This window comes from Cnephaeus nilssonii (genome assembly GCF_951640355.1).
Source record: "Cnephaeus nilssonii genome assembly, chromosome: 2".
NCBI classification, from domain to species: Eukaryota; Metazoa; Chordata; class Mammalia; order Chiroptera; family Vespertilionidae; genus Cnephaeus; species Cnephaeus nilssonii.
Genome location: NC_137073.1, coordinates 69674471 through 69687130, shown reverse-complemented (window position 1 = coordinate 69687130; position 12660 = coordinate 69674471). Strand labels below are relative to the sequence as shown.

The 12660-nt window shown below is 37.4% G+C and overlaps 1 protein-coding gene across 1 annotated transcript in view; it reads right to left on the bottom strand.

The window, feature by feature from the left end:
- Positions 1–3800: 3800 nt before the first annotated feature.
- HAPLN1 (hyaluronan and proteoglycan link protein 1) overlaps positions 3801–12660 on the bottom strand; it is a 71532-nt gene continuing 62672 nt past the window's right edge. The window contains exons 4-5 of the mRNA XM_079795659.1: positions 9524–9826; positions 3801–7290 (exon numbers count right to left, since the gene is read on the bottom strand). Of these exons, the coding sequence (XP_079651785.1) occupies positions 7001–7290; positions 9524–9826 (593 nt within the window). The 3' untranslated portion in view covers positions 3801–7000. The remainder of the gene's footprint in view (positions 7291–9523; positions 9827–12660) is intronic.

Below are 12660 nucleotides of genomic sequence, written 5' to 3'. Positions count from 1 at the left end.
GTCTGATCAATGTTTCTCTGTCTCTGAATCTGTTTTTGTTCATCAGTTTATGTTGTTCATTATATTCCACAAATGAGTGAGATCATGTGATATTTATCTTTCTCTGACTGGCTTATTTTGTTTAGCATAATGCTCTCTAGTTCCATCCATGCTGTTTCAAATGGTAAGAATTCCTTCTTTTTACTGCAGCATAGTATTCCATTGTGTAGATATACGACAGTTTTTAATCCACTCATCTACTGATGGGTACTTAGGCTGTTTCCAAATCTTAGCTATGATAAATTGTGCTGCAATGAACATAGGGGTGCATACATCCTTTCTGATTGATGTTTCTAGTTTCTTGGGATATATTCTTAGAAGTGGGATCACTGGGTGAAATGGGAGTTCCATTTCTAGTTTTTTGAGGAAACTCAATACTGTTCTCCACGGTGGCTGCACCAGTCTGCATTCCCACCAGCAGTGCACGAGGGTTCCTTTTTCCTGCATTCTCGCATTCTTTCTATTAGAACATCAGAATTCTCTTCTCAGTCACTTGAAATTTGTCTCTCATCACAGGAGTATCTTCCCATGGAGTAAGGATGGTCCATTTGGCAAAAGTTGAGCACAGGAATAACCCCAAAGGACTTTATCTTTTCCGTAGGCTCACAGCAATCATTACACACAAATATGTTTATCAGAATAATAAATGATTGGTTCTGTAGCTTTGTTTTAATTCACATGCAAGATTCTGAGCATCTTCAAAGAAAGGCCTTTCAAAGACTCTAAAACCTCAAACTCACTTTTCCTGCTCTCTACATATATAGTATACTAGTAACCTGGTGCATGAATTTGTGCACATTGAATGGAAATTAATCAGAAGAAATATTTTAATATCGCTATTCGCCCTTTCTCTATAATAGAAGTGTCAACCAAATTCACGATCGACGATGACAGATGGAAAAACACACGTGCGATTGGCACCAGCAAGAGCTTTATATGTATCACAAATGCGCAAGTCAACTTAGCCTTTTATGTATATAGAATAAACTTGCTTAATTAGACCTGCTTTCTGATTTAGTTAAACTTTTCCCAGTCCAGTGAAGCACCCCAACTTCTCTTTCAGGTAATTGTCAGCAACACAGCAGTAAATATCAACATGAAGCAGATTAATATTGTAGATCTTGCAAGGAGAACAAAGGGTAAAATATTTAACTGCAGCAGTGTTTGACTATATTCTGCGCAGTGAGAAAACTGAAGTAATTTTCAAGGTCCATTTCTTCTTTTTAGTCAAGTCAAGTTTCTAAGCTTTCTAAGTCTCCATTTTCCAGCTAATGAAAAGAAAATAGGATTCCACCGAGTCTCCTATCTACCTACTCCAGGACTTCTGTGAGGATCAAGTGAGATGAGGCCCGGGAAAATGCTTCACAGACATTTGGTTACAGTGTAAAATGTTTCCACCTGGTATAAAGCAAGTCATGTTCCTGGGCTGAAGAAACTCCAAGGAGGCTAGTTGCTAGGGAGAGGAAGCTGGGCATTGCTACGTGACATTAGTACTCGGACTCTTAGCATATTAGCCTTTTTTATATATAGACTAGAAGCCCGATGCACAAAATTCATACAAGGAGTTTGGCCTTCGCAGCCCTGGCTGCCTCAGCCAGCCCTCACAGCCTCGGCCAGCCCTTGCAGCCCCAGCTTTGTCCGGAAGGATGTCCGGTCTAATTAGCATATTACACTTTTATTATTAGAGATGAGTTTTAGAAGGCAGAGTTTACATTGATGAAAATTAATGAGAGAAACATAAAAACAAAACAAAATATATTTCAAACAGGATGAAGAACTGGCAAATGAGCCCTTCCTTAGAAAGAAAAATATTGGAATAAAATATTCTTAGAATTCTATCACCATCTTACATTTTTTGACAAAGCCAATAGTTTCATTGTTAGGTAATGGAGAATTTGTGCTTTCTCTCCGTCTGGGGAGGACTCCCCTAATAAACAGAGTTCAAGCTGCAGTCAGGTACCAACTGAATGAAAGAGCCACCTCTTAATAGCTGAGGCTGGTGATGCTGTGAACAGCCCCAATGGTCAGAGATAAGCTAAGAAGGAAATTGGTTGATTTCAAGAAAGGCCTGGAGTCACCCTTTGGGCTGACCCAAGTTGTTTCAAATGATGAGTGGCTATGAAGGTGACAGGATTTTATTGGCCTGAAAAAAATATAGAGAAAATAAGTAAGTTTTGTTTGCTTCTCTAAGGACAAAGAAAATGTGTGTAGTGAATTTCCTCACTAAGACTGAGGACATAGTCTGCTGTCAGTGTCCTGATATATCTATCACCAAATGAGAAGCAAAGACTACAGAGGCATTTCAAGTTGTGCCTCTAAATAATCCTAAGTGGGCAGCCCAAGAAATCAAGACAGGAAAGGGAATGCGCTTTTCTTACACTTTCAGTGTTACTTTCTCCTTAGTTCATCCACGTCTCCCTCATATTCTCCAATAATCTTTTGCTTTTATTATTCTCCTAGCACAGTGGTCAGCAAACTCATTAGTCAACAGAGCCAAATATCAACAGTACAATGATTGAAATTTCTTTTGAGAGCCAAATTTTTTAAATTTAAACTTCTTCTAACACCACTTCTTCAAAATAGACTCGCCCAGGCTGTGGTATTTTGTGGAAGAGCCACACTCAAGGGGCCAAAGAGCCGCATGTGGCTCGCAAGCCACAGTTTGCTGACCACTGTCCTAGCATATCTGATTCTCCTGGACAGGGTCCTTTTTACTCAAGAATAGTCTTAGTATTAAGCTTTGTCACTTGGTTGGGAACTAATGACATCACATCTGAACAGTTTAACTTGTTTTTATTTAAGCATGATGAAACTCAATAGGACTCTTCAGTATTAGTACCCAGTGGGTTTTGCATATGACCAGGTTATAGCAATACATGAAATTTTCTGGTAAAGTAAAAATTATATACTTCATCTGTGTGAGAATTTAAACACTAAAAGAAGATGCTTTAATTTCATGTTATCCTTGAACTTTCTTCTCCAAGGTTTTTCAATGTATTCCGAATTAGAATGGGAAAAAATTTAAGTGCACTTTTTGTTTTAATATCAATGACTCAAAATGTTTGGGGTGTGTTTGTGTTCAAGTCATTGTACCAACAATAGACCCTTGCACCCAATAATCTATTTCTACATACTAAGAAAATCCAAAAACAACTTCCCACATTGAAAATTCAGGGAAGGGATGGAAATATTAAAAAATATGCCCCTTGTTATTGGAGTGGAAGGATTTTACTGTGTAAACAGAGATCTTTTAATTCAGAACTAATAATTGAAGTCATAAAGTATCTCAAGTATTTTAATCTAATCACCAACACAACAGATTTCTGGAATTGCTAACCAATGAGCAAAATAGATTATACTTTGCAACATATGAAAAGAGGAAAAAAAAGCCTTTAGATTTTGGGATAGTACTCTGCTGATTTAACAACACCATAGATATACTCCTTTTTTTGTTCTTAACTTTGCAAAAACCCCAGGAAATGGAAATTGCTATGTTTTTACAATTTGAACTCAAATGTATTAGAAAAAAATGGGTAGATGTCTTTTTAAAAATAATGTATTTATAGAGTTTAACACAAAGAATAGCTAAGGTTATACAACTCAGAAGAATAAAAAGATACTGCATTAACACAAAATTGTCTTTTAATGTTTGTTTACCAGTTCATTGTATCTTACAGAAAATGAAAACATTATTTTTGTAATACAGATTGGTTCTTTTCCTCCGATTTGTACTCAGTAGGTATTAAATGCCTTTAAATACTGATTTTCTTTAATCAGGTGCCTTACTGACTTTTTGTATTTTTTATTTCTCCTGTTGTACATCATTGCTGCTCTGGCAGTAGTGAGCTGTGATACAGTTAACTTCTCAACAAAACTGTCAGTTATCCATTGACCATTCTTGATGCTGAGAACTGATAGTAATTCCCTTTTAATCCTCCCCTCCTAGTGTTCAGCTACTCCATGAGACCACCATATTGTTTGGAGCACTGAATCCAGAAACCCAGTATGGCTGCCAGCAACCAAATTGGAATCTCCTTTGAGTCTACTTTTAATTGCCAAAATAATAAGCGACTATATTATTGCTTAAAATAAAACTTTAACAGGTACCGGCCCCCTTCCTATGCGAAAAAGTTTAAATTTACAAATACCATATTTGTCTAAAAATTACTGTGCTAAAATATGGCAGCAGTCATTAAAAGATGGCTTCCAGTGTTAATGTGATTAACTTGCTTCCATTCCTATTGTCTTTTTATATGAATCCTTTCTTATTGTTTGGTTTTCAAATGTAGGTCTCCCAGTGAAACTTGCAGATCAACTCTGTTGCTTATATGGGCTACAAGTGTTAATTATGGACAAAATGATCAAAACAAGATTTCCTAACCCTGAGTCCCATCTTATTTCTCTGATACTTTTGGAACCCAAGTCTGAGGAGCAATTTCTGAATTAGCCAATGTTATACTGACTTTCTGTTCAGAAAGGTATTAGGATAACCTTTGTTTTTTTCAATATTCTCAGTGATATATTTTGGGGAATGAAGTAGGAAAATAGATATTTGGTGGAAAAATGGAAAATGATAACATTAAAAAAACAAACCAAAAACTATTCAAGTAGAAGTCCAAAAGGGTAAGGAGATCCTCATCCTTTAGGGGAAATCAGAAGATAAAAATTCTGCCCGGCAGTATTTATTTTTTAAAGAATTTTTTTACAAGCTTAGAAAAATGGTGTGCCATCAGTTTAGATTTTAATCAGCTAAAAGTCAGTCCAGAGTTTTTGATCAGCACCAGTTCCTATACTAGTAAGTATTCAAAAGTTAAGAAATGGTAACTACTATGCTTAACATTATAAAGGTCGAGCTTTGCAGCAATTAACTGAACATTATATATCTTCTTCAATATAAATTTGTTCTTAATTGCATTTCCAATAAAAATCTCATAACATGGGTAATAATCATTCAAGTATGGGCTTCTACCAATGAGCTTACCCCCATAGTTGAGGTGATAGAATCACTCTTTTAGAGATAGTCCCATCTTTAAATAACATATTCATCTTATTCTAGACCATTCAGATATTTTTAATTTAAAAGTTCAAGTTCTATTTGTATCAGCAATGTTTGAGTTAAACCTCACAATCTCTTTGGATTTATATTTGTAATTTTTGCACAATTTGCATATCCAACCTAATGTAAAAATGTGCATGCATACATTGTCATCTTTTAATATTAAAGCATCTGAAAATTTCCAGCTATGCTTTTGATAAAATAAGTGATCTACTTTTATTTACAACATTTTGTCTAGATAATGTAAGTATAGTTATGGTTTTATTGACTTCCAATTGTTCTGTATCTTCCACACATGTGACTCTACATTTAGAGAGTAAATTTATTAGAATTATTACAGAGCTTTATATGCAACCACAATCAATTCAGGAAACAGATTTATTTACTAATGTTCAAGGGAAGAAAATCTACATAAAAACATTCATGAAAGCACACCAGCTATGTCATACTTGGATTATGATACTAAATCCCATTTATTAGAACTCATTGTGAAACAATGGGAAACCATAAAATGTAATTTGAATACAAATATTGGTCCCTGTGGGGTCTCAACAGTCATAAAAATATAGGAAAACAGAGCTTTGTTTAAGATTGGAGCTGCTAAGCAAAAGTTGTTTTTCTGAAGCTGATCTTACCTTTTCCCTTGCAGCCCTGATGATTTTAGTGTAAACTCTATGATGACAGCTTCAGTGTTTCATTTACACCTAATGATGACCAGCAAGGAAAGTGCTATCATGCACCACATTTTCTTATGGAGGAAGGTTTAGAACTACTTGGTTGATTTTTGTTCCCCCCAACCACAGGCACCAGTTGGGCTTTCTAATGTATATACAAATAAAAAAAATAAGAATTTTGAAAGTTGGGTCCTTATTTCTTGGTTAGGAAAGTGTGCAGTTATCCATTCCTTTTATGATTTAAATGTTTTAATGTAATGTAAATAAGAAGGAAATATTAAATAGTTTAAAGTTATTTTTATAGGACAATAATATTTCATAGGCTAACATAAAATCAAGCTGCTAAATTTTACAATTTTTCTGTCCAGCAGTTTATCTATATAACTGCCCTGAGTAGATGCTAAATGCTGCTTAGCCAACGACCCTTAGAATTTAAATATAACTCAGTAAAGCTACTCAAAAGATAACACAATTCTTCTTAGGTATGTGTAATTTTAATTAGAAGAAGGTAGAGTCTCTCATTGGTTAAATATTATCTGCTTATTTAAATTTCACACTTCATATAAATGGGGTTATTAAGGAATTTTAACTGTGCTTTTTACTATGCATTGGAGTCCACATGAATTTTTATCTCTCTTTTTTTGTTTTTTTTTTGGTCAAAAAGGCAGGATGTTTGAAGAGTAAAATATCCTATTGTAGACTTGCAATAGGAACTTTTAGAAAAGTGTAGATTATTCCCTTGTGAGACTGAGTTTTGTGCGACCTCTCAGAATCTCAGTTTATGTCAAGAAGCCTTATGTCAAATCTGCTGCTCTAACTTGTTTCTTGTGCATTTCAAAATCCTACAAATGAGTAAAATTTGTGCTTGGGAAAGCTGCTGCTCCGGGTAACTTTGCTTTCCTTAACCTAATCCTAGTAATCCTCCAATTATCGCATGCCCCGCTCCTGAAAGGATGCTTCCTTGGAATGATATAGCCTAAAGGGTTTGGCTCAAAAGCCTCCTTATGTAGGACTTCCCTTAAAATTATATTAATTTATAATATATATTGAATGATAGCTTTACAAAAACAAATTAATGAATTGATCTTTATGAAAATGACTCTTTACAGTAAGTAAAAAAAGGGTTATCACAGTTTTGGTAACTTGCATGAGTTCATACGGAAAAAAACACAAAACAAACACCTTTCACATGTTCTCAATGACTTTAAACCCGACGTGCCCTAGGGCACGCTCAGTTGTATGCTCTGAAGCAGTAGACACCGTAGAGCTTATGCTTTTTATCTGGGAAGCCCACGAAGCGCACCGCGGCCTCGGTGGGACTGCAGCGCCTTCGTGGCCGGGAGATAGGGTAGCGGACACTGCCGTCCTCCAGCCAGCCCGCATCGCAGCGGTCGTAGCCCAGCAGCTTCCAGGCAGCGAATATCTGCCCCACTTTGGCAATCCGAGCACCGTCGTTGAGACAAGCTTGCACCGCTTCATCGTAGGTCAGCTTGGTGGGGTGGATCAGGTAGTAAAAGCGGCCTGCGGAGAGGAGGAGAGAGGTCAATGGGCCCGTGTGCCCCTGAGCCACGCAGAGCGGGCGGGAGCCCCAAGCAGGCGGGGTTTCCAGTGAAGTGGGGGATGGAGCAATGTCTGTGGAGGTTTTGGAACCTAGGATCCTCAGGCAAATGTGCCCCTGATTCGCTCTCCATTAAATTGGCTGATTTCCTTTGCCCCTTAATCCATGTTCAGACATGCCCTTTTATAGCTTTAAAAAAAAGAAAAGGGAAACGACAGATGCGGTTTCTGTTCGGTAATTAGTGACTAAAAGGCCCTTCTGTGGCGCTAGGGAAGACAGAAGTCCACGCTAAAAGCAAGGGCGATTGAAATTCTGGCTGTGGCGGGACTGAACCCCAGCACAAGTTTCTGGAGAGGCAAAATTTGAATGTGAAAGGATCAAACAGCATTCCTGACATAAAAGTCTATTTAAAAAAAAAAAAAAATCAAAGCCCTCAAGTCCTTTTCATTACAGGTATCAATAAGACATTCTTCTTCTTCAAAGAGTACAGTATGAAAATGCAAAAAAATATATATATATACAGGAAGTCACTTGCCATAAATAATGCTGGCTCAGAATGTGGACCTAGTCTGTTCACTCCCTAGCAGAGGATGAATTTATTTGTTTTTTTCAATTTCCTTCTGTGGGAGCCTGATACCTAAGTGTTTTTTTTTTTTATTTCACAAGAAAGAGCAAGTTAGTCTCACCCACTTATTGAATAGTGTTAATTACTGAGATTCCTTCAATATGTATAAAATACATAAAATATGACATCAACTGACTGAAGTGACATATGCCAATGGAAGATTTTCTCAGACTTCATTTCAGGTAGAATATCATCGCTTTCTTATCTGATTATACATTGTAATGTAATATCTCCCTACCCCTCATTAAATATAGATTATTGACGTGTAAATGAATGCTTGCCAATTCTTTCTAGACTAAGATGATGTGGTTCTGAGAAAGAGTGGAGGCCACTGGAACATTAGCTACTAGCGTTAGTTCTATCATCTACACCAGAGGTTGGCAAACTACAACAGGAGTCAAATGAGGTTTCATTAGAACATAACCACTCCCCTCCATTTAATAGTGCCTATGGCTGCTTTTGAGTTACTATACACAAAGCTACATTGATTGAGTAGTTGAAAAAGAGGCCAGATGGCCCACAAAGCAAAAAAAAATATTTCCTATCTGGCCCCATACAGAAAGTTGGTTGATCCCTGATTCCTTGCAATTTTTTTCCAAAGCATGTCACCACGGAACTTATATAGCAATGAAGGGGTCAGAGTTTACTTCATGGGTGTGTGGCCTGTGCAGTGGCACATGGCCTCATGATTGGCTTACTGCCTTGCTGTCACCATCTTAAAATTCTCAATAATTTTTGATCAAGGAACCAACATTTTCACCCCCACATTATGTGGCTGTGTCTAGATGGAGCAAGGTAAGGCTGGGAGTGATATTGAATACAAGGAGTCAGTCATCAACACGGAGGCAACCTGGATTTCTTTTCTTCTGCTTTCGCCGGCAATGTTATTTCTACTTATTCCTTTTGCAAAGTTCTCTTCACCCTGAGCTTTGTTGGTCATTTATGAATATGCTGACATTGTGATTTAGTGGAGGAGAACATGACACAGAAGCCACCCCTACTTCCACTTGGAATGCTGTATCCTAGGGAGGGCACATGGTAGCAGCAGCATCCTTGCAATAAGAAACAGACCTGGGACAACATCATAGCTTAAACTACCCTATATAATAAGAGAGGAATACGCTAATTATCCAGTACCCCATGAGGCGTAATGACCAACTGCCTAACGACCAGATCACAGACGGATCCGCAGGAGGGTGGGGCAGCAAACTACAAGCGGGTGGCGGAGAGCTACAGGAGGGGGCAGGGCAGCAAGCAAGCAGGAGGTGGAGAGCTACAGGAGGGCTGCAGCGACCTACTGGCACACGGATTCGTGTGCAGGGCTACTAGTTTCATAATAGCAATCAGACACAATAAAACCTAAGAATAGTGGAAGTCTACACTTTTGCTTGACTTCTGTGGATTTAAAAAAAAATAGGACATCAAAGAACTTCTTGTATCTTTTCAAACTGGAGCAATACTTCAAAGCTTTTATCTTTTTAAGTAGATAAGATTGAAAGTCAAGTATAGCATCATAGTACCTATTAGTCTATGGTATAGGGAAGAAGGCGGTACAGTTAATATTTTTTTACCATTGAAGTTGGATGTAAAGCAGAACACATCATATCTGCTTTTCTCTTTATCCCAAAACCCGTAGTTCCTGACACCAGGCACGGTGTTCTGGCCTCCGCAGGGCTCCCTGGGCTTGGTGATGGGGTATTGCACTGAGCCATCGCTGAGCCAGCCAGCATTGCACCAGTCCAGCCCACCCCGCCAGGCATCGTACAGCTGGTCGAAGGAGGCAATCACAGCATCCTGGTTCAGACAAGCCTGCTGTGCTTCATGAAAATTGAGATTATAGCGCCCCAGTCGTGGAAAGTAAGGGAATACCACACCTGTCCAAAGGAGAAAGCATGGAGTTATTAGTGGAACCAGAGTAACAGGTAGAGGCAAATCACACTTCACTGGAAAAAAAACAAAACACACACATGGTAGACTCTCCATCAGAGGAAGTAGTAGTTTTTGGACAACTTACAATGGTTTCTCATGGTCCCTCTCCCCTTCAAACAGCCTCTCAGCTCTGAGCATGCCCCAGTGTGCTTATTTGGTTTGATAACTTCGGTGATTTATCTCTTTTGCTAAGAGTTCAACTCAAGCCTTGAAATTCTCCTTTCTGAAATGATTCACCTGCAGATTATATTTTCCAAATAGCTTTCCTTGAGAATTTACCATCTGCTACTGGTTACTGCGTACCTATTCCTGAGCTCCCTTTGTCTTGGAAAAAAAATCAATATTGAATACTAAGCATGGTAGGGGATGTAGACATAGTGCTGAAATAGAAGGTATTTATCAAAATTCACAATGTTTTTTTCTTAGTAATTATTCTTATATAATTACTACTTGATTTAATATTGTATTTTAAATGCAAAAACAAACATCAGTTACTCAAATGCAGATATATAATTTGTTTTACACTTGCTCCTAAAAACTTGCAGATAAGTAACTTTCACTTAGAAGGCTTCTGATTTGGAGACACCCAAAAATAAAATCCTTTGCATATCTAACAAAAATCTAATTAAACAGTCTTATTTCATCTTAATGAAGCAGTTCTTTACTAGGAAAAACACCCCCACAAAGAGCATCATAGCTCTCTTATTTGTTTCAGTTTTTACTATAGCCCTTCATCACCCCCCTCCCGCCCCCGTCCTATACAAGGTAGGTACAGAATAGACATCTGTTGATTCAGTTAACGCCAAAGAATTAAGTTAAATATTTGAAAGGGCAAAACCCTTAGCAAATGTAAATGGTGTGACTTGGCACTTGGCTTTGCCTGGGAAGATACAATCGTTTTCCAAAAGCATTTTTTTTTCCAGTCAAATAATCATGAGAGGTGATTGAGCTGTCTTACAACTTGCTGCACAATTACTTTAAAAGACAAGGATTACACACGAAAGCAAAGTTGTACCCTTTGCTGGACTTTAAGAAGGACCACTGCATCAAAATGTCTCCTCCATAGTTGCTAAAAGACAATTCATTTAGTGTGATTGTTCAAGTCCTGGCCTTGGCTTTTTAGAATATAATTAGAAATAATTAATATTTTATCACGTGGAATATAAAACATTGTCCCACTGACAGTAATTCGGTGAATTATATCACATGAGCTATTTTTTTTATGAGACTGCAGACCCTACTGAAGATGAATGTGGAATTCACTGAGAGTGTAACCAGTACAGAGGAAATGTTTTCTTTTATAAGTCGTCCTGGAAGACTCTACAGAAATTTCAAGAGCCTGGATCAAGTCGCGTCCGCCGGAGGGTTCTGCGGGGCACGTTTGTCCCTCTGGGGCAGTCCAGCTGGCACTGTCCACTGCAGGCAAAGATCCAGGAAGGCTTCCCGATCTCATCCTGCCTTCTCAGGTTCTTGGCTGAGGGATCTGTAAGCTGAACCAGAGCCAGAATGAAGGAGGAAAAGACTCTCTGGGTTGCCACTGCCCCCCGCAGTGATGATGGAAGGGAAGGCTGGAGGTGGCTCCACCTAAGAAGAGCCATGCCCAGGCATCTGGTCAGAACCTAATTAGCACCCCAAAGGAAGGGCCACAGTGCTCCCGGTCCCCTTGTGCCTTACATCTTCTTTCCTCAGCAACCCCGGCAATGCTGAACTTATCCAGTAGAGATTTCTTTAGCAGCTGAACATCAAGTGAGAGAAAATCTCAGTCTCTCAATGTGGAGAGAGGAAAAAATTATATGGTTTGAATTCCATTTCTCATATGGCTCAAGATGGTAACAGTGGAGAATGTAGAGCATTTTAATTTAAAATAATTTAAAAAACCATGACAATATTTTGGGTTTAAATTTACTGTAGTATATTTAGTGGACTTTCATGGGTGTTAGGAAAAAATTTTTCTTTAATAATTAGTCCTTGATTAATCACTGAATGTTACTGAAATAATATTGATTCAGTTCCAAATCCAGTGTAACATATTTTTGAGTTTCTTTCAAATTTAACATAATTTCAAGCAAGCATTTCTTAAAGTAAAAATGAAACTCTATCTTAAAATTTTACTATTTTTCAATTGTAAGAATAAATGACCAACTTATTGTTTTATTAACTTAAAAGATATTGTACATTATAGTTAATGTTTAATGGTGCTGGAAAGAACACATTTCTAGTACATCAAAGTTACTGTCTATGTTTTACTCAGCCAACACTTTAAAAGCTTCAGTGTATTGTACACATTTAGTGCATACATTTAAATACTCAGATGTTTCTTACAAGCCAGGGCATTTCTGAAACTACATGTTTGTTAGTATTTATTTATTTATTTATTTATTTATTTATTTATTTATTTTACTTCCAGCTTGTTAAGATTTCAACATCTAAGACTATGATTACAGAAACCATCTTGACTCTGGGAAGATGTGCAATTCCTACAGCTGAATTATGGAGCAAATGGTGATTGTTTTTATCCAGCACTTATATAAAGTTAAACTTTCATGGGTATGAAGAAGGGTGTATACTTATTTTACAAGTATAATTATTTTATACTTATATGTCAAGATATAACGAAAAGCTCTTTACTTTTCCATAGAGGTCTGGTATGCATCACTACAAAGGGGATTAATAAGAATGATACATCACATGGAAATGAGTAATATCAAATGATGTGAGTAGTTTCATCAGTCCAAATGTTTTGAAAACACATTCTTTAAGATTTATAATTGAATAGTTC